At 41.7% G+C, this 18731-nt stretch overlaps 2 protein-coding genes across 4 annotated transcripts in view; one reads left to right on the top strand and one right to left on the bottom strand.

The window, feature by feature from the left end:
- The window catches only part of dnajc17 (DnaJ (Hsp40) homolog, subfamily C, member 17), a 37806-nt gene that overhangs the window by 11312 nt on the left and 7763 nt on the right, over positions 1-18731 (top strand). For both annotated transcript variants that reach the window (XR_009784292.1, XM_061744497.1), the window contains exons 8-10: positions 1254-1331; positions 3070-3150; positions 6968-7087. Coding sequence is in view for 1 of the 2 variants with exons in the window: in XM_061744497.1 (XP_061600481.1) it covers positions 1254-1331; positions 3070-3150; positions 6968-7087 (279 nt within the window). In the remaining variant the exon portion in view is untranslated. The remainder of the gene's footprint in view (positions 1-1253; positions 1332-3069; positions 3151-6967; positions 7088-18731) is intronic.
- On the bottom strand, positions 9000-18196 carry LOC133462948 (cdc42 effector protein 2). Of its 2 annotated transcripts, none has more exons than XM_061744498.1 (3): positions 17551-18196; positions 17306-17452; positions 9000-15059 (listed from the first exon to the last, which is right to left on the bottom strand). In XM_061744498.1, the coding sequence occupies exon 3, from the start codon at positions 14933-14935 to the stop codon at positions 14345-14347; it is 591 nt and encodes a 196-aa protein (XP_061600482.1). In that variant the 5' UTR covers positions 14936-15059; positions 17306-17452; positions 17551-18196; the 3' UTR covers positions 9000-14344. The 2 variants fall into 2 exon arrangements, with proteins under 2 accessions (XP_061600482.1, XP_061600483.1); XM_061744499.1 differs by having other exon boundaries at positions 17306-17431.

Raw genomic sequence — 18731 nt, 5'->3', positions numbered from 1 at the left:
ATGCCATATTATGCAGTATCGCGCCCTATTTATAAAGACCAATTACCACAATAGTTTTTTTTTTTTTTTTTTTAAACATATGTTTATTGATTTTTTTGTTTCAGAATGTACATGCATTCAAGGCATATAAAAACATATAGTATGAACAATGGTAAACCCACCCCCAGCCCACCCACCAGCTTCTCATCTCACAATAGGTATAGAAATAAATACAAAATAAGAGATTTCAGACCAATATAAATCTCAGTCCATACTACATAGTGCAAAGACAATAGAGATAAAAATAAATAAAATAATAAAGAGTTTTGTTTTTTTTTACTTTGATTGTGATTCAAAAACGAGGTATCTTAGATTAGCAGCATGAAACCTCTGTTATCTGCGTTTTTAAGATGATTAGAGGATGTTTGTTTTTGATTTGAATTGCATATTAAGGTCGGCAGGGCCTTTGCTTACACAAATTCTGCTTGAGTGAGCAGAAACCTGTTTTGGGAAAAAGAAAATGTAGAAACTCCTGGGTTTCTTTCAAAACTTTTATTTATTACTTAATTAATTGTGCACAGCTTAAAATGACAGTTAAGTAGCCCCAAGACTTTGTAAATGACAGTTTAAAGTTGGGTCTACGATCTTGAGTTAAAAAAAAAAAAAAAGACACCTACTCCCCACACAAACTCCCTCATTTTGGTTCTTTTTGCTAATAATATTTCATAGGTAACACTATTGGACCATAACACCCTTTTAAATGATTTTGATAAAAATGTACAATATGTAAAATCGTAGACCCTAGCTTTAAGTCCATTTTGAGCCTTTGAAAGGGAAGAAAAGCATGATTATGGAATTGATAAGGATAACTTTTTCTAGTGTTGCTCCTTCATCTGGTGAATTGTACTGTAGTTATTCAGGTGAATCACGCTGCATTCTCTGGCGCAGGCATCTGTGTTAGGTTTCACCCGTTGGTCCAGCACCCTTGGTATGAATGGAAATTGACTGCAGGTCTCACAGGTGGTTCCGTGGTGATGTTCCAAGAGCTTAATAAACCTTTTCTCCTTCAGCTCCAGTCAGTCCTGAGGTGTTTTAAGTACTGTGTTTCATCAGAGCCAAGCCCGTCTGGCACGCGTTGCCTCCTCGCAGCTGAGCTTAATTAGTTGTGCTCTATAGATTAGGCATTTTCTTGCACTTTTTTTTTTAGATTTGAAGATTCCCGTGTCTAATATTCGCCTCTTCTTTTTTGTTTTCTTTCTCTTTACTTCTGCCAGTTGAAGTGGAAATGTAAAAAAGAGGATGAGAACAATGGAGGTTACTCTCGGGACCTTCTTTCTGAACTGCTGCATAAGGTGAGCATCGTGACAATGAGTCGGGCTGCAAGACCTAACAAAACACTTCAGTAGAGGTCAAGATAAGGGTTCTTCTGTGGCCCCTGGTGATCTTTACAAGTCAAGTCTCCAGTATTTTTCCTTTTTTCAATCTTATTTATTTTGTAAGAATATAATTACACATATGAACATTGTTAGGCTACATTTTGGAATAACTTCCTTTCTCAGCATCCAGAGCAGTGTCACTTCTTTCAAGTCTATTTTCTGTCCTATTTTCCACGACAGCTGCATTACCCTTCTCACAGGATTCTCCAAATACCATTTATTAGAAGAAAGAAAAAAAAACAAGCTTAAAATTGGGCCTGTGTGTTTCTAAATCAATGATCTACCAACAGAGCAACATACATGTGGTTAGTTACTGTCCTAAGATACAGCTTCATCATAACAAACCTGCTCACAGAATCCAGTAATATTTGAGGTCTGCATGACATCAGGGCTGTAGATTGTTTACTCTTCCCTTTAAACAAGGCCTATTAAGTTTTGTAGCAGTGAAAGTGCTGAGGGCAATGTTGGAGTGCCCTTTAAGAGCCACGCACAGCATTGTTTGTGCCCCTCTTACCAGGTGATTAAGCAGTGCCAAGGGAGGCATGAGGAAATGTGCGCTTCTCATGCAAACCAGGCTCAACCTACTGCCGCGATCCTCCGCTAGGGCTTTTGGTGGGGCTCAGGTTGGACTGAAAAGAGGATAGGGCAAGTGTCAGTGACGTCAAGCTGGCAAGTAAAAGGTATTTGAAGTTTCCCCCTGGCCCTGCACGCATACATTTGGTTTGTTCGAGCCAGGAGGGAGTGGAAAAACTGTGGGAAAAAGTGTTGTTCCTTTAATAATTATAATTTTCTGGAAAAAAAAAGATAGTTTGAGATGGAAAGCTCCAGTGAGGGACAGTTAATAATATGAGCAAGTAGAAATAGCCACTTCTGTGTGGGAAAGTACGGTTATGTGTATGGGTACATGTGTAGACTTGTGTACTTTGGCTTCTCATAATCATGTTTCAGGGGTAAAAATATGTTAAGATATTTATATTTTATGAAATAGAAGCCTTTTGAGAGTCTCTTTTGTCACTGTTGGCTGGCTTGAGAGTGTCCTCACTAAGTATTCCTGGACTTTCCAGTTCCCAGAAAGCTGCATTTGTCCAGGATGAGATTCTTAAAAGCCTTGTCCCTCCCACTCAATGCTCCAAAGTCCGACCCTAATACGGAAGAGGTTAATGATAAGATGCCTTTTTATTTTAGTAATCCACCCAGCCTGAACTTGAGGGATTTGCTCTGCTCTTTTCTCACTTTAAAATGGATCGGGTTGTGTCCCGCTCATAATGTTTTTTTCCGACCCTCATCTAACCGCCACTCTCGGATTAGAAAATACTTCAGATACGCTTTGCTTTGATTTGTGACTAGAAATGTTTGTCACTATATGGAGTTTAAGCTACAATAATAACTTCCAGTGTAGCTTCTGGTCTCTTTTAAGACTGAATAAAATTTTTACAAGATACTTTATGACGTATATATCATTTGTAAACACCTGAATCCCACCTTGTATTCCCGAAGGGTCTCACATCCAGCAACGCTTTGAATTTGCAAATCTGCATATGCTTTGCTTTCATGGTTATGAATTATGAGTTGAAAGGAAATGGTAATTCCAATGGTCTGTGTCTTTCTTCTTTTATATGACTTTCTTCTTTTTTTCTCCTCTCTTGTCTTCTAGTATGGGGATGTGTTGAATGTTATTTTATCAAGTAAGAAAAAAGGAAGTGCTGTGGTGGAGTTTTCATCCGTGAGAGCTGCTGTAAGTACCCGATTCAATCTGTTTTGTTTGTTCAGTAATAAATTATGTTAATGAAACATTTGGGTGGAACCAGTTTTGTTAGCGACTTGTCTCGAGGTCTTGGGTCAGTCTTGGTGTTTGACCTGAAGTGATGTCAGTCACTCTGTTTTAGTGATGCCTGAACTGATTGCAACTGTCAAACGGAAGAGTTTAAAGGGGACCTATTATGAAAAACTCGTTTTTTCTTGCTTAAACATATATAAAGTGGTCTCCCCTCAGCCTGCCAACTCAGAGAAGGAGGAAAGCAACCAAATTCTGCAGTGTCTGTACAGCCGCCCGGATGAGCCGTCCAGTGTCATGTGACTTCTACGAGCCGTTCAGATTCTGCTCCTGTCGTGTCGTGACGTCACGACAGGAGCAGAGCTTTGGCCTCCGATGTGTGAAACCACGCCCACAACTAAACACCGTGTAACTGCATGCGAGCGTCCGACTATCGCATCGCACTGCTTGACATCGGACGCTCTCTGTCCATCTCCCTCCAGCAGCTGCCCCTTTATTGAGGTTTTTGTAGTGAAATGAGGAGGAATCATAGAGATAACTTCTCATTTCAACTAACTGGATCCGCCGTTCCTCATCCGTGACCGTTTCCTACAGCGCTTTCAACCGGCTTTCAACGCCAGCGACAGGAAGAAAATAGAAGCAGCGCGTCCGACAAATGTTCAGCTCAAAACGGCGCGCTGCGTCGCTGCGGCCAGTTAGGATAGTCCAATAGAAAATAAAGCAATGGAATTGATTTTGTCGCTGACGCTCGTTCGCATCGCATGCATGACACGTGTAAAGGCTGATTTATGGTTCCGCACTACATCAACGCAGAGCCTCCGGCGTAGGGTCTGCGTCGATTTAATGCAGAACCATAATTCAGGCTTAACTCCGCCGACTGGAGCTTCCGCCATTTTTTCGTAGCGGTGTATCGCATCATTCAGGCAGCCAATCAGCACAATCAAAAGCTTGTTTTGAAGACATTCAAGGCCTGTTTAAAATAGACATTAAATGCCATAATAGGCCCCCTTTAAAGGGGACCTATTATGGCATTTAATGTCTATTTTAAACAGGCCGTGAATGTCTTAAAAACAATCTAAAGCTTGTCTTTTCTACATAAATCAGAAATTCAGCCTGTGGGCCATGTCTCTAGTTTTACCGCTTCTAGCCTCCTTTTCTGTGAGTGATTCTGATGGGCGGGGGGGGCTATGATAATGAGGCTCTGCGCTGATTGGCTGCTTGAATGATGTGTAGCAGGGGAGGGAACAAAGCCTCCGGGCAGAAGAGCCGGCTGCGTACACAAAGCGTGTCCCATGCGAGAAGCTTCTGTGACAAAAATCAATTCCATTGCTTTATTTTTTTGTATTGGACTGTCCTAACTGGCCACGAGTTTAACGGTTTCAGTGTGGACAGAGAGCGTCCGATGTCACGCAGCTCGACGCGATAGTCGGACGCTCGCATGCAGTTACACGGTGTAAACGGATCTTAAAGCCTGAATTACGGTTCTGCGTTAAATCGACACGTACCCTACGCCGTAGGCTCTGCGTTGGTGAAACGTGGAACCATAAATCAGCCTTTAGTTACCTGAATAAGGATCCAGGTCACCTCGTCTTCACAATAATTCACACAGGAAGATTTAATTGAATTCTAAACAGGTACACCACAGTTATTTACTCTGATTTCTCATCATTTAATTTCTTATGTTACAAGACAAATGAATCATGTTAACTGTAAAGCCGGGAATACACTGTGCGATATTTTAAATCGTATGAGACTGCCCCATCTCACACTGCACGACTAGATCGCGGAGTTCAAAAGTTTAGAGCCCACGATTTATGGTCTCACACTGTACGAGCCGATGCTCGGATGCGACCCGTCTGCTCACACTATACGATCATAATCCTCCCGTCGGACCTCTGTGTACTGGAACTCGAGGCCGGTTTTGTGGGCACGGGTAGGCTGTTCCCACACCCAAACGTGCGTCCTGCCCACCTGATCAAAGGTTATGGGATCCTTTATTTTTTTATAATTATATAGGCTATATATATATATATTTAAAAAATCCCAAAATATCTGTACCGTTTCTGATTGAGTGTGTGCACTGCGCATCATTTTTTGACACAACAAAGAACGCATACCGCAAAAGTTGTGTCTCGGCGGAGGAACCCGGCGTCCCAGCAAAATGAGAAGAGAAAAAAGAGTTCAGCAGACAGCGCACACACTAAAGGGTGATTTATGGTTCCGCGTTACACCAACGCAGAGCCTACGGCGCAGGGTACGCGGCGACCCGCACCGTACGTGGAAATGCGGTCTTTTTTTGCTATTAAAACATGATTTGTAATGTGAATTTGCAACACTTAAACTGCAAATAATAGTTTTTGACGTGACATCAGAGATTGCGCATGCTCTCTGTGAAAGGATGAGGCAAATCGGGTCGCAGCTGCTTCTACTGTGCGATTCCTTCACGAGGAGCGACCAGGATTTCAAACATGCTTGATTTTCTTGCGACCTCACGATTTGTGATCGGGAGCTCGTCGTGAGGTGTTAATCTCTCGTCGTTACCCCACGTATACTGCACGAGGCACGACAAACGATTGGGTCAAAATCGGGCCCGATCAAAAAAAAAGTTGCACGACTGGAAAATCGGCTCAAAACGAGCCGATAATCGCACAGTGTATGCCCAGCTTAAAGAAATCACAACACTGAAGGTTCACAAATGGCAACTTTATTGTTAAAAAAATAAAAGAACATAAGTTGTATATAAATAACATGTATGCACTATTATTGCAGATGCATTGCTTGGAAGATCTGAAACCATAAACAGAAGAAAAATGTATTACTAATAGAGCTTTGCTGTTACCTAACACTCCGTAACACTGGAGCCACCGGGGCTCCTCACCGGTCCGGTCCAGTGAATGGCCCCGGTGCTCCGGAGCTAAGCTAAATACTTAGCCCATGCAAAGATCATACTTGTAGACCAATATAAATAACATTAAAAAAATAACGTCACTTACCGCTGACTCGTTTGCAGTTGCCGGGTCCGTACTGTGGAAACTGATCCTTTTGTGAGGGTAAATGTCGATGCAAAAACTGTCCCTCGCTGTGGAAACAGTCACCGCTTCGGAACAATGGCTGAAGCTCTGGCCGGCGGAGTTAGTTGTGGGCGTGGTTTCAGCAGCGGAGGCCGATCTATGGAAATCAGCGCCTATCGTTACGTAACGATAGGCGCATGTGATAGTAGAAATCACATGACACTGGAAGATTCAGCCGGGCGGGGTGTACAGACCCTGCAGAATTCGGTTGCTTTCCATCTTTTCTGTGCTGGCAGGGTGAGGGGAGACCACTTTATATATGTTAAAACAAGAAAAAAACGTGTTTTTCATAATAGGTCCCCTTTAAGTCATTGCTCCCCATCATCTGGCCTTGTAAGGCCTTTTGACATGACTTTTTTTGTGGCTTCATTTCACCAAGACATGTTTTCCCCACCAGAAAACATATCTGACAGTCTATTGCAATCTCAGAACTGGTTCTGTCATCTTTACTGTTTTAGTATGGCGAACAGAGAACCACTTTGTTTTTCATTTTGTTTGGGAACTACAGAACCAGTTGCTCTGTAGAGAGTCTTTCAATGATAGTATGATTTTCATGCCGTGTTTTATACCAATGTCTTGAAAAAATGGATACTTTGCAACTTTAACAGAGGTCAGGAAGTTTTATTCATATTAAAAATACACTGGCAGATAAACCCATCCAAACATCCCATGTCAGATCATTTTATTCATGAATGTGTTTATTTTAGGAGCTGGCTGTTAAAAATGAAATTGGACTGAGTAACAACCCCTTGAAGATATCTTGGCTTGAAGGACAGCCCGAGGTCGTTCCTGCAGCATTTCAGTCTGGCCAGTTCACGTCCTCACAGGTACTCGTACAACACAAAAATGCATTGTTGTAATCCCTCTCACTCTCATAAAGCATGTCAGCCCTGTATCGCGAAGCCTGGCTCCAACACAAATACTGGATTCCCCACAAAAAGAAGTATGTAAACGTTGTGAGCTTTTATTTTTATATCAGCGGTACAAATATTGCTCCAGTACTTGCACTCCTTTCATCTGGCCTTGCACAGTGTGTTTGGTTAAGTGGACCTCAATTTATTTGTTTTGGAGTGGTGAGGCGCTGGCCCAGCACTGGCCTAGAGCCCCTGGTTGGCCGCTCATTAACAAAAAAAGGCCTGAGAGACCCCAGGAATGCTGCACTTCATGCAGCAGCCCAGGGGGGGCGGTGTGCACAGATGGTTGTGTGGCACGTGAGGCTGACTGAATGTCGGTACTGGTGCTAAATGACTTTGTGGCTGTGGTTCTGTTTATGATGTCATGGTATTTTTTTCATTTTTATTACTGACATTTCTATATAAGGGATTTTGCAGGGATGCAATTTTTGAATTTGAAATTTTGAATATGAAAGATGTACCTATTGGCCATAGTTTACTCAACCAAACTTAAGCTGTGTTCATTTAAATGTTTAAACATTTTTTTACTCTAGCATGCTGCCTTTTGTAATTTTCCTTTTCAAATCAAATGGTCCAAAATCAAATCAAGCTGTATTCATTGAGAATTTAAATATGTTGTTTTCTTCCCGGTAGATTATTATAAAGTCATGTTAATTCTTCATCTTCACTCTTGGAACTATGTGCAAGCTTCATCAGTAGGCTTTGCTCTGTGTGTGTAGAGCTGCTGCTGAACTAGGTTTCACCCCTCAACCCAGTGTGTGGTGTCAGACCTCCTACTCCGAGCTGGAGTCTGACACTGAGCCTGCACGCTGGGACTTGTCATGCTAATCTTTTTAAATGTTGTTATGGTTACTCGGTTTGCTAAACTAATATGCAAAGCTGATGGCTTCATCAACTTTTTTGTTCCTCAACCAAGAATGAAAATAATACTAAGGTTGTGTAATTTTTAGTACTAGCCTTCAATTTAAATGCATGTCGCATATCATAATGTAGATATTATGATAACTGTTGATCCACAGCGGAACTGGGATCAGTGGACATTTCAGAAAGAGAGAGACGTAACGAAGGATCTAAAAATCTGAGACCTCCCTTGGTGCCTTCTCCTCTCCAGAGCATCAGCCAGCTGCAGTCACATAGGAGGAGAGCAGTGGAGACTCGCTGCTCTCACGTCATCCATGGAAAGTGTTCTGCTAGTCAAGGTTTTCCTACAGGGAGCTTAGAGATACAGATGACATCAGTTTAAACTTTAGTTCCCTCTCTGTTTGGCTTAAATGGATTTTGCACAAATGGGATAGGTTAAATGGAGCAGAGGAGCTACAACACAAATTCTTTGTGCTCAAGGTTAAACATAACTAACTGTCCAGAGGTGTGACAGCTCTCACAGAGGCAGCTGCTGGACTGCCTGTCCAGAAAGCGGATGTGTACTGCATCTATTAAGTGTTAAATCAAATCTTTGGGGGGAAAAAAAGTCTCTGCACAATTGAGTATTTAACAGGCGTGTCTCACAAGGTTGCGGTTGCTGCAAACGTTTTTCATGTTTCTGTCAATCTGACCTTTGTGGAAGATAAAAAGTAAATGGTTTTTCTGGCACTTGACCTTTCACCTACTTCCAGGGGGCATTGTAAGGGAAAAAGTGTTTTAAGAAGTCGAGGCGTCAGCACATTCGTAGGATATAGAACAAACTGAATGTTTGACCACCACGTTTTGGTTTGTGGGCTTCATCAGGGTCATAATAATACATTCAGATCCAGCATTTAAACAAGGCATCAGTAAAAGGGAAAAAAAGTTAATAAAACACCTACTTGTGTTGAAGGTTATGGGTTTATTTTGAAAAAATACCCTGCTGCACAATATATTGAAACATTTTTCATTGCAGTATCAACATGTATCATATCAATATCACAAGTACCATGCATTTACAATCTTAATGTTAATCATATACATAAACTATCAGATTGAACCTTGCCCGAGGTGCCCGTTCAGATAATAATTTAACTGGAGTGTGTTGTAAGCAGTTTTATTTATTTATTTATTTTTTGTTTTTTAAAGGTAAATGGGTCAATCACAGATTTAAACTCTGGCCCAAAGTAGTGCACCCAGTAAAGTGGCCGGTGAGTGTTTATAACCCAAAACAATTTGACATCTTTAATTTAGACGTTTTATTATTTGTACTCAAAACAGCAAAAGTTAGTATTAAAATTCTGCAGGCCCATTAACTCCAGGAATCATAAATTGCGGTAAGTATTTTTCTCATAAATATGCATGAGTGTTACTTACATGCATAAACTCACCATAAAAATTGAACCCAAAATATTTCTGATGGCATGATATAACATATGGTAAAGGTTAATCATTTATTGAATAAGGCTACATAATCTGTCCTGTACAGTCCAGAATGTTCTTTTCTGTCAGTAATGTGTAGTAATTGCCATCCCTAGGTGATATTTAAACTTGTTAATTCCCTCAGTAGTAGAGGGAGGAGGCGTCACGTGTTGAAATGGACTCCAACAGAGAGTTTGAGTGTTTATTGTTTATTATAATTTATCTGGAGTTTTAACATCATAAAGTTTAAAAGACCACAAGGATAGGATTTCATCATATTACATAGAAAACGTTTCACGTGAGGGGATTAAAAAAATAAATAAAAATGTCATTTTACATGTGCTGTGGCATTTTTTTACAGTTTGTCAGTTATTCCTGTTTCAGGTAACCTGAAGGAATTTGTGTTTTTCCATTAGAAAGATTGACATGAACAAATTATGGTAATGTTTGGGTTAAAGTATCTTCATTTAATTTATGCTAATGTTTCATAAATGTCTTTAGGATTTTGGAAAATAAGTAACACATGCCATACATGCTGCTGATAATTGTTTCTCCTTTTTTTTTTTTTTTAACTCTTACCATTTTAAAGTGAGATTTCTCTAAAGATGAATAATATGCTTATTTTACACCACTGACATTATTATCCATAAAATAAATTTTGATGCCAGATTCTGCACTGTATGACTTAATCTTCTCAGTTTAAAAGCTTGCTCTTAAGCAGATTGTTTCTTACGCAAGAATGCACCTTATGAGCCATTAAGTAAATTAAAAAGTAACACATTAATGCACTTTTGGTTTGTCTACAGGAGAGGGATCTTGTCCTTGATTCTTTATCAATACTGATCTAGATCTTAGTACCCTGGTGGAATGTTTGTATCTCTTATGCACGATGGTAGCTCCTAGATAAGTGTGTGTTCACACGTAGACATGTATGCATGTGTATGAGGGTGTGTGCATGCGCTGTATGTGCTTGTAAATCTTGCAAGCATATAGCTGATGAAGTTTGGTTTGATACTTTGCTAAAAGCCTTTCTTTTGGCCAAAGTATCTTATTTTGTTCTTAGTTTTGTCTTAACCCCTCGGTACAATGACGTGTCTTTGTGTCAGACTGGGAAATGAGGAAAATAAGGAGAGAAGCTTTTTCTCATCAAGTGGAGATATTTATTTTTGCCTTGCACTGTATCCAGCTGCTAAAGCAAACGGGCTCTGATTAAAGTAGGGTCTGAAAACACCTCTACACAGGAAAAGAAAACAATAGTTTTTTTAATTATTTGTAGTCTGTGTGGCCACACACAGACCCTGTCCATGCAATAAATGTCCTGAATAACTTGCAGCTTCATAAAGAGGATCTCGTATGTTCGGCTAACTATGGATTCCAGAGTCTGATTAATAAATGGCTCAGACTAAGATATGGACTCATTATCTTGACATGCGCTTTGTCTCTGCCAGACTTCTTTTCTTGGGCCCCCAGAGGAATGATGCCATCAATACTCGCTTTGTTCATTGCCTAATACATACCATAGTATATCAGATGAATCCATAGCAAAGGAATGAAATAGGAACTCTCCGTGCCTGCCTCTTCTATGGAGAGCCAGAGTCATCGCAGGGTTGTCACGACACAAACCAGAGGCGGCCGATCAACTATTCATGGGTTGCTTTTCCTGTCTGTCGGTTTGCTAGTGCTTGAAAAGTGCACGCTCACCAAAAATATCCTTTCATGTCTGGATGACATGCTTTGGATGTGGCCATGCTGCCGGGACACTCAAGCCTTCCCTGAACGCTGCTCTGGTGGGAGGTTGTTGCTGTCTAGGAAGAATATGAGCAGCTTTCTGTGTTTTTCACTGACTTGTGTTCTAATTCTTATTGTTGGTATTACGACTTAACTGTTAGGTTTCTAATGTTATAGTTGCTGTTGTCAATGTATTGTAGGTTTGAGTGCATGAGATGGACTCTGACAGGCTGTGACAACATTAGAATGGAACAGCAGTAATGCTAAATTCATGAGAAAAGTTTATAGATTCTGAAAATGATTGTTGGTTTAGGATATGTCTAAATGTGTCGACTATAAACTACAGAATAACAACTAAACCACTGCATCTTACTTCAAGTTTTTCATCAGTTACATTGTATTTATTGAAAAATGAACCTACATCACATATAAATCCCAAATATTAGTCCCATTGAAGAATTATTTATGAAGTTAAAGCATACCCCATATTGCACTTAAAAGCACTTAGTTTGAAGGGATCTGCTAAGTTTGGTTTGGTGTGAAAAAGGACTCAAAAATCACTTAAGGTTCCCTCTCAAAAGTCACAAGGGATGTCTTAAAAGAGTTGATTTAGGAATTTAGATGGGAAGTTAAAAACGGACAACAAAAAACTGGTTTTACTGACATTGATTTATCCCAGATCTCTGTGGATATTATCTTTAAGCACACAAAGATTTATCCTCATGGTGGGATCAGAGTTTCTGATTTATTGTGTTGTGTTCAAATACACCCAGTTCCTCCAAAATGTCATATGAGAGGATAGCTGTTGTGGACTTGCTTGATTCCAACCACTGACAGCTTGATGATATGTTCTGACCTGTGACAGATACATGATACGAACAACATAAACACTCAATTCAGCGAAGTTCCTCGAGTGTGTAAATTCAAGTCACGGCATGAATCGTGTTTCAGTAGCTCTAGATTGCACTTGGAAAACGGTTACAGTTGAAGGACACGTCTCATATTTGCCAAAACGATAATAACAGTGTTTTTTTTTTCCTAACTGACAAAAAAAAAAAAAAATCAATAAAAGCTACTCTTCAATGAGAAGACAGTCTCTTAGCAGTCTGTGTGACAGCAGGTTTAGATTTTTGGGAAGTAGTACCAGATGTGATGGGGATCCTTCGCAGTTCGGACGGTTTCTGCAGTGCAGAAAAGATAATTTGTCCTCAATTACAGGACTTTTGTTCTTACATTAGTCATGTGGCTGGACATTTGTTGAGCTGAAGTTTATTTGATTCTTTAATTCTGGCTCTGTGGGAGTGATAAAAATCCAGTACATTTTCCAAAAAAAGCAAACAAAAAATGTTAATTTGGACACATTAGTGAAAGGTCTTCTTTGCAGTGGATCCGCAGTTTATTCTGACACATGAAATACCCTGTTTTTTTCTCATACGCTGCATTCTTTACCCTTGCTCAACGCTCGGCTTCTTTCCCTTGTAAGCAACGGAGGCATGGCCAACGTGAAATCTGAGCAACTGAATAGCCCTTCTCCTGATTATCCTGTTAACGCTCTGTGGTTAGCAATTAAATGTCACATAATTTTAATTAAGGGTGTTTTTCAGAGTTGTGCCGGCCTCATTAGCCACAATATCTAAAGTTTGATGTGGTAATATCAAATCCTGTTTAATTCAGGATTTCTGAGTTTTTACACCTTTTATACAACCTTGTCATGTCAGATAGTCTGTGTATAATTAAACGCAAGGCATTAAAATGTTTCACAATGTGCCGTTGCCATAACACGTACAAAAAAACAAAGATATATCCAGTTTGAAACTGGAGACACCAAAACTGACATATACTGCAATATACCCGCAAACATTGCTGTTTCTGTTTGCAGAGACAAATCTGTGGGACATTCGTGGTTTGTATATTTTACAGTGTGACCTTGGGGGCACTCAGGAATTCGCGTGGTTCTGGGTTTGTCCCACAGCATTGTCTGGTCAACCCCCCGCTAAGGCATGAACTTCAGCGCGGTTCTGACACTCTTGTCTGCATGCGTGAGGAAAACGAGATGAGATCCACTGCACGATTCCCAGTTTGACCATGTGAGCAGACATGCACGGACATGTGTGTTTCTCTTTAGCCGTGTGCCAGTGCGTGAGAGATGCAGCATGCATGTCTCTTGTGTCAGGGGGCTGTTTGTTCAGAAGGTAGCGTTTAAATCCCCGATCGGGGCTTCTGCTACAGTAATGGATGTCTCTGGTCCTCTTCCCTCGACACCCCCTGCATATGTGGAAGTATTATGTTACCCGTTACCACTTTCCCTCTCGTGCAGCACTCACGATAGCATCAAACTCTGATTTGCAGCTAAGAAAACAGCTTGCTCTGCCTTTTTTTTTTTTTTTACTATTCCTCTTCTTCTTATAAGGTCCTGGACCTGTGGCCTGGCTTGGTGCGCTGCCCAATCTGCCACCACCGGCTAGCTTTTATTGGAAGCAGAACTGAGTGTTTGTTTTCACTATACTATTGGGAAGGGGAGATGGGGGGTACCTTGGTCTACCTTTGAGTGGGGCCTCTGGGATGCGTGCGGAGTAAAAATTGCCCTCTGCACACAATGGATTGGCAAGCACGCCACCAGCCAAGACATCACAGCTCGAGGACCTTGGATTTCAGCCTCAGCTTTCCTTTTTCTTAAACACAACACTCTGTAAGTCTTAACAGCCGTCTACAGCGCTGTGCTGTAGGGTTTGAGGGGAGAACGGCAAATGGGCAAATGTAAAAGAAGTTTGAAACGTCCGGGCCGAAGTTTGAGTTCAATTATTAATCCTAACATTGTATCTTCCTCTGCATTGGCTGAATATTAGGGAAACATTTACTTTGTGTTTGTCTTTTTTCAAACAGGATTGTGGTTAATATTTAACAGATGCAGTGGACAACATTGTTCATGTGCTCAGTATAAGAGTAAGATGTGCATCTGTCGCTGGGATTAGAGATATGCAAACAATAAGCCTTGCTTCAGGATAGCAGCTTGTTCAAACCCTAAGAGTTGCGTCCACACAAGGAGTGTTGAGAGTTAAGTGTCTTTTTCACAATCTACTTATTGTTGGATCTTTCCACGATGCTCCTTTGGTACCGTGTTTAACTATGTAGTTTGTCCATCACCTGGAGAACATCGTCCAGGATCGAAGGGCCCAGGTCCAGGCTGAACGAAAAGCCGCTCTCCTCGTCCATCTGTCCAGCGGGTTTGTCACTTTCTGTTAATGCTCCATCCCTGCAGGAAGTTGCACGTTCTTGTCCAAACATAGAAGTTTGATTGGAAATGTTGTTTCCTCTTTTGTACCCGTCCTCCTTTACCCCCTCATCGTCTCCTCCTTCGCTGTCCAGCAGTGGCATAGAGCTGCATTTCTTCCTCTTCTGGTCGACAGACCAGTCGGGGCTCTCTGCGCCCTCGTCCAGATTCAGACGAGGGGGCTTCGGAGGCGCCGAGCAGGCCAGGAAGAGGTTCTGCTCACTCTGGGAGCTCTGTAGGAGCATGCCGTGGCCCATTTTAAGAAAGGACAGATCCCCAAAGCTGTCCGCGTGGGCATCGCTTCCAATGTGAGAAATGTGGCGGAAATCACCCAGTGGTAAACTAATCATGTTGACAGACAGCACCTCCCTCCGCCTGGACATCCTGCTGGGCCAGCGACCAGAGGAGGGATTCCTGTGCAGCGATGTCCGAAGTGGCATGTTGGCAGATCTGGCTGAGTTAGATGTCACTTTCAGTCTTATTAGTCTTCTGTGTTTTTCTTTTTTTTTCCCTCTTCTCGGCAAATCGTTAAGGAGTGATGAAGCTCTAAAAGAATAATGCCATCTGCAATAAAACACAAGAAAAAAAACAGTTAGGATTTAACAAATAGTAGTTTGGTGCTTGTGCGTGTTGTGGTATTCAACACCGGGTGTAAGTTTTGGGGTGTTTTCATCAGTTTGATGAGAATCGTCCGCCATAGTCTAGAGCCTGCACCTGTTGTATTTGATTATAGTTCAATGAAATTCAGCATTATTTGGCAGTCGAGGGGAGTTCCAACAATGCTTTGAAGCCTTCATTTACAAATATTTACTCTTCGGATCCCCTTTTCTTCCCATAAATGCAGGTGTGGCCTGCTGCATATCCTTTAGAGGAAGTCTATTAATCTGCTCAAGACTTCCAGTAACAAAAACAGGAAAAACAAAAGAACAAATGCAAGTTCTTGGATCGCTCCCTATTTTCAGAAATCATATATTTAAAAAAAGAGAACAAGAAATCATATTGCCGTCACTTTACACATGCTAACATTTTCTTAAGTATTTAATTGGGACTGGGTTTAATTAACTGTTGTGTAGAGATTCTGGATGTGGAAGTTAAATTAGATACAATTATTCCAAAAGTGACGTTGCACTCATAGCAGAGCATGTGAGCGGAGCGGAGCGTGAGCGAGCGGCGGAGCGGAGCGGCGAATTTTGAAAGGAGCGCAGAGCGGGATTTTTTTTTCTAGGATGATTGGCTGGAGCGGGGCGTCATCCCGCTCCAGTTTCGCTCCGTTACCCCATATCACGGCCCCGATGCGTGTCCAAACATATCCCACCTCTCCACAAACTACCTGTTACCTTTCTTCTTTTCCAGTCATATCTCTGAACCGTAGTTGGGAGAGCTGGTATTTTAATTCGGTCTCTGGCTCGTAACCGGCGTTAAGTCCGGGGAAAGTGAAGGGAAAAAAGGACGGAGGAAAAATGCTGTCCGTGCAACCTCGCACATTTATTACAAACATGTAATAAGAGCAAACAAAACGCGTGAGGGCCGACGACTGAAACTAACGGAGGACACACTGAAAAGTAACTGAACACGTGTACCGGTCTTCCACACACGCACACCTGCATCTCCCTCTCTCTCCTCCGCTGCACCCACACGTCTCACACACACACACCCGAACACACAGTGAATGAAACATTGTTTCGGGAAAGGTTAATAAACAAAAGTCTATTAAACCAGATAATTCCATTAGGTGAAATTATTTTCTTATTTTTTCTTGTCAGTAAATATCTATTTTTTGGACTTTAAAACTATGTCGGCTCTGCGTAATTGTTCCTCTCGGCTCCGTGACTGGCTGCAAGGAACGTAACTTTGCTGAGTCTCTCTCTCTCTCTCTCTCTCTCTCTCTCATCCACCTCTGGTTAGATCTAAGGCTTCAGGTAAACATGTGCATTTTATATGCATGCAAACATTTTTGGAGCGGAGCGTGGAGCGCTGCGCGGAGCGGAGCGGGTTGCAGTGTTACTGGAGCGCGGAGCGGTTATGGCTGGAGCGGCATTTTGCGACTTTGAGGGCGGAGCGGAGCGGTAACAACCTTTGTGAGCGAGGAGCGGAAATTCTCGCCGCTCCACTCCGCTCACATGCTCTGACTCATAGACATTATAGATTTAAGTGTAATTTTCACCAACCACATTTAAACCATTTTTGGCTAAAATGAAGCAGTATAATAACTCTTTCAATAAAATTCAAACTTCATCAGAAAAAAAAGAGGGAAGCTGTTGCATTTCGTGACTTGTAATCATTTTATTGACTTAAACAGAACTCTGTTCATCAACTCAGGCATGTCGATTAGATAATCCGCTCACCGACTGTGATTTTACAGTCTCCCCTTCAGCTCTGCCCACATGAGATCGCTGTTCGTGACTTGAAACACTATGTAAATTTGTAAGCCACTTCAGCAAACAGGCTTTGTTGGGCTGTAAAGTTTTATCGGCACTTTAGAAACAGCGGGAGATTGGCGAGCGTGGACACAACAGCATTCCTTTCCAAACATGTCAGTCCAAGGAAGGAGGAGTCTCAGGATTTCACGAGTATAATGTTCAGGAAACACTTCATGGCCAAGTAAAAACTAAAGAAGCTTATGAAAACGGATTGGCCAAAAAACACAATTTGAATTATCTTTCTTGTTGCTGCTGATAAGGGTACACCTTTGAATCAGATAACTTTCTAAACCGCAGGTTAAAAGCAACTGATTAGAATATCTTTTTTTTAATCCCGTTACTTCAGAATGACCTAATGATAGATTAAAAAAATGATGGGTCAATTCTTACCCGACTTGCTGAGAGAATGCAGGATGTAGGGATCCCACGCATGCACACTCGCCTCAGTCAAGAACCCAGGCTGCGTCTACCTGTCCTCCCTAACAAGCCCTTCCTGGACATGACGAGGCTTGTTAACTGTGGCAGAGAAAACCCAGCCTTGAGACGGAGAAACAGAGAGAATGCAAGAAAATGACTCCGCTTTTACACAACACTATCAAACCTCATCATGACTGCATTAAACAACGGTTACTTACCTTTATCTGCTTTTTCTGAGGCTTGCCTCTTTTTCCTTATTAGTTCTTTTGCCAATCCCCTTCAGCGTAAGCTCCCACCAGCACGAAAAAAATGCTCTCCAGGTGTCCTGCTGGTGAAAGTCCTGTTGGCAAGAGTGATAAGCCGAGGAGCGTCAGTACAAAAGGCCCCCAGGTGGAGCTTCCACCTCAGCTTTTATCTCCTCTTTTTATGAAGTCATCCCACGTTGCCAGTTGTCAGATTATATCATCCTGTCTGCGGAGCGTCTTTTAGTCATAGCTGTTGATTGGCTGCGTGGTTTACCTGAAGCAGGAGTGGTTGATTTTTATCCAGATCATGTTTGGAAAGGCTGAAACTGCAGCACACAACTTATTTCAAGACTGTTGGAGTGTGTTTGAGGTAGAGGAAGAGTGAGAAAGGTTGAGTTTGAAAAAGTTAGCACGTGTTCACCGATTTGTGTGCTTATCTAGAAAAAAAAAAACGAAAAGGAAGTTGTCGTCGTCAAGCAAAGAGGTCAGCCACCCAGAGGAGGGGGTTAACTGATCTTTAATCTCTGGGGTATTGTCACTCTGCTTTGCTGATTTCCTGATTTCCTGCCTGCTGTTGGCTTGCCTAAAGCCCCTCAGTTCAGCCGCTCCACAAGCCCTTCTGCCTGACTGCAGGCCTATAGCCGGTCTGTGTAATCAAACTGCGCTCAGACATGTATGAGCACGCTGCATTTCACAAAGGAGAACTTGTTGCATTTCCATTTCTCACGCCTTCAGCATGCTTGTTTTTTCCATGGGTGATTGGCGCAGCAGCCTTTGCATTTCTAATATTTGAAAATGTATGTGTTTTTAAATAATGTCCTCTTAAGAAGCTATTCACTTTTGCCCTCATTATTTAGATTTTATTTCCTTCTAAAGCATGTAGCCGTGTCTTCGTGTTTAAAAGTGAATTCATTAAAATCAGCAGCATGTCATTATGCTCAAATATTCTCCACGTGTTCCAAGCACAAAGGAGGATTTGGGTCCAGCGCTTTGAACCTAAATATGCAGGGTGTGAAGGACAAATCATAATTTTCAGCACCGCTTTTAAATCGATCCAATAAACAATAGGCGTGCCGTGTTATCCTCTCTTCTTTTCCTGCTCTGCAGTCCAGCGCCGGAACAGTCTGCAAGACCAGACACAATTACTCACGCAA

This window comes from Cololabis saira, chromosome 16 (genome assembly GCF_033807715.1).
Source record: "Cololabis saira isolate AMF1-May2022 chromosome 16, fColSai1.1, whole genome shotgun sequence".
In the NCBI taxonomy this organism is placed as follows: domain Eukaryota; kingdom Metazoa; phylum Chordata; class Actinopteri; order Beloniformes; family Belonidae; genus Cololabis; species Cololabis saira.
Note: the sequence above shows the minus strand (reverse complement) of the source record. Positions and strands in the feature narration are given on the sequence as shown.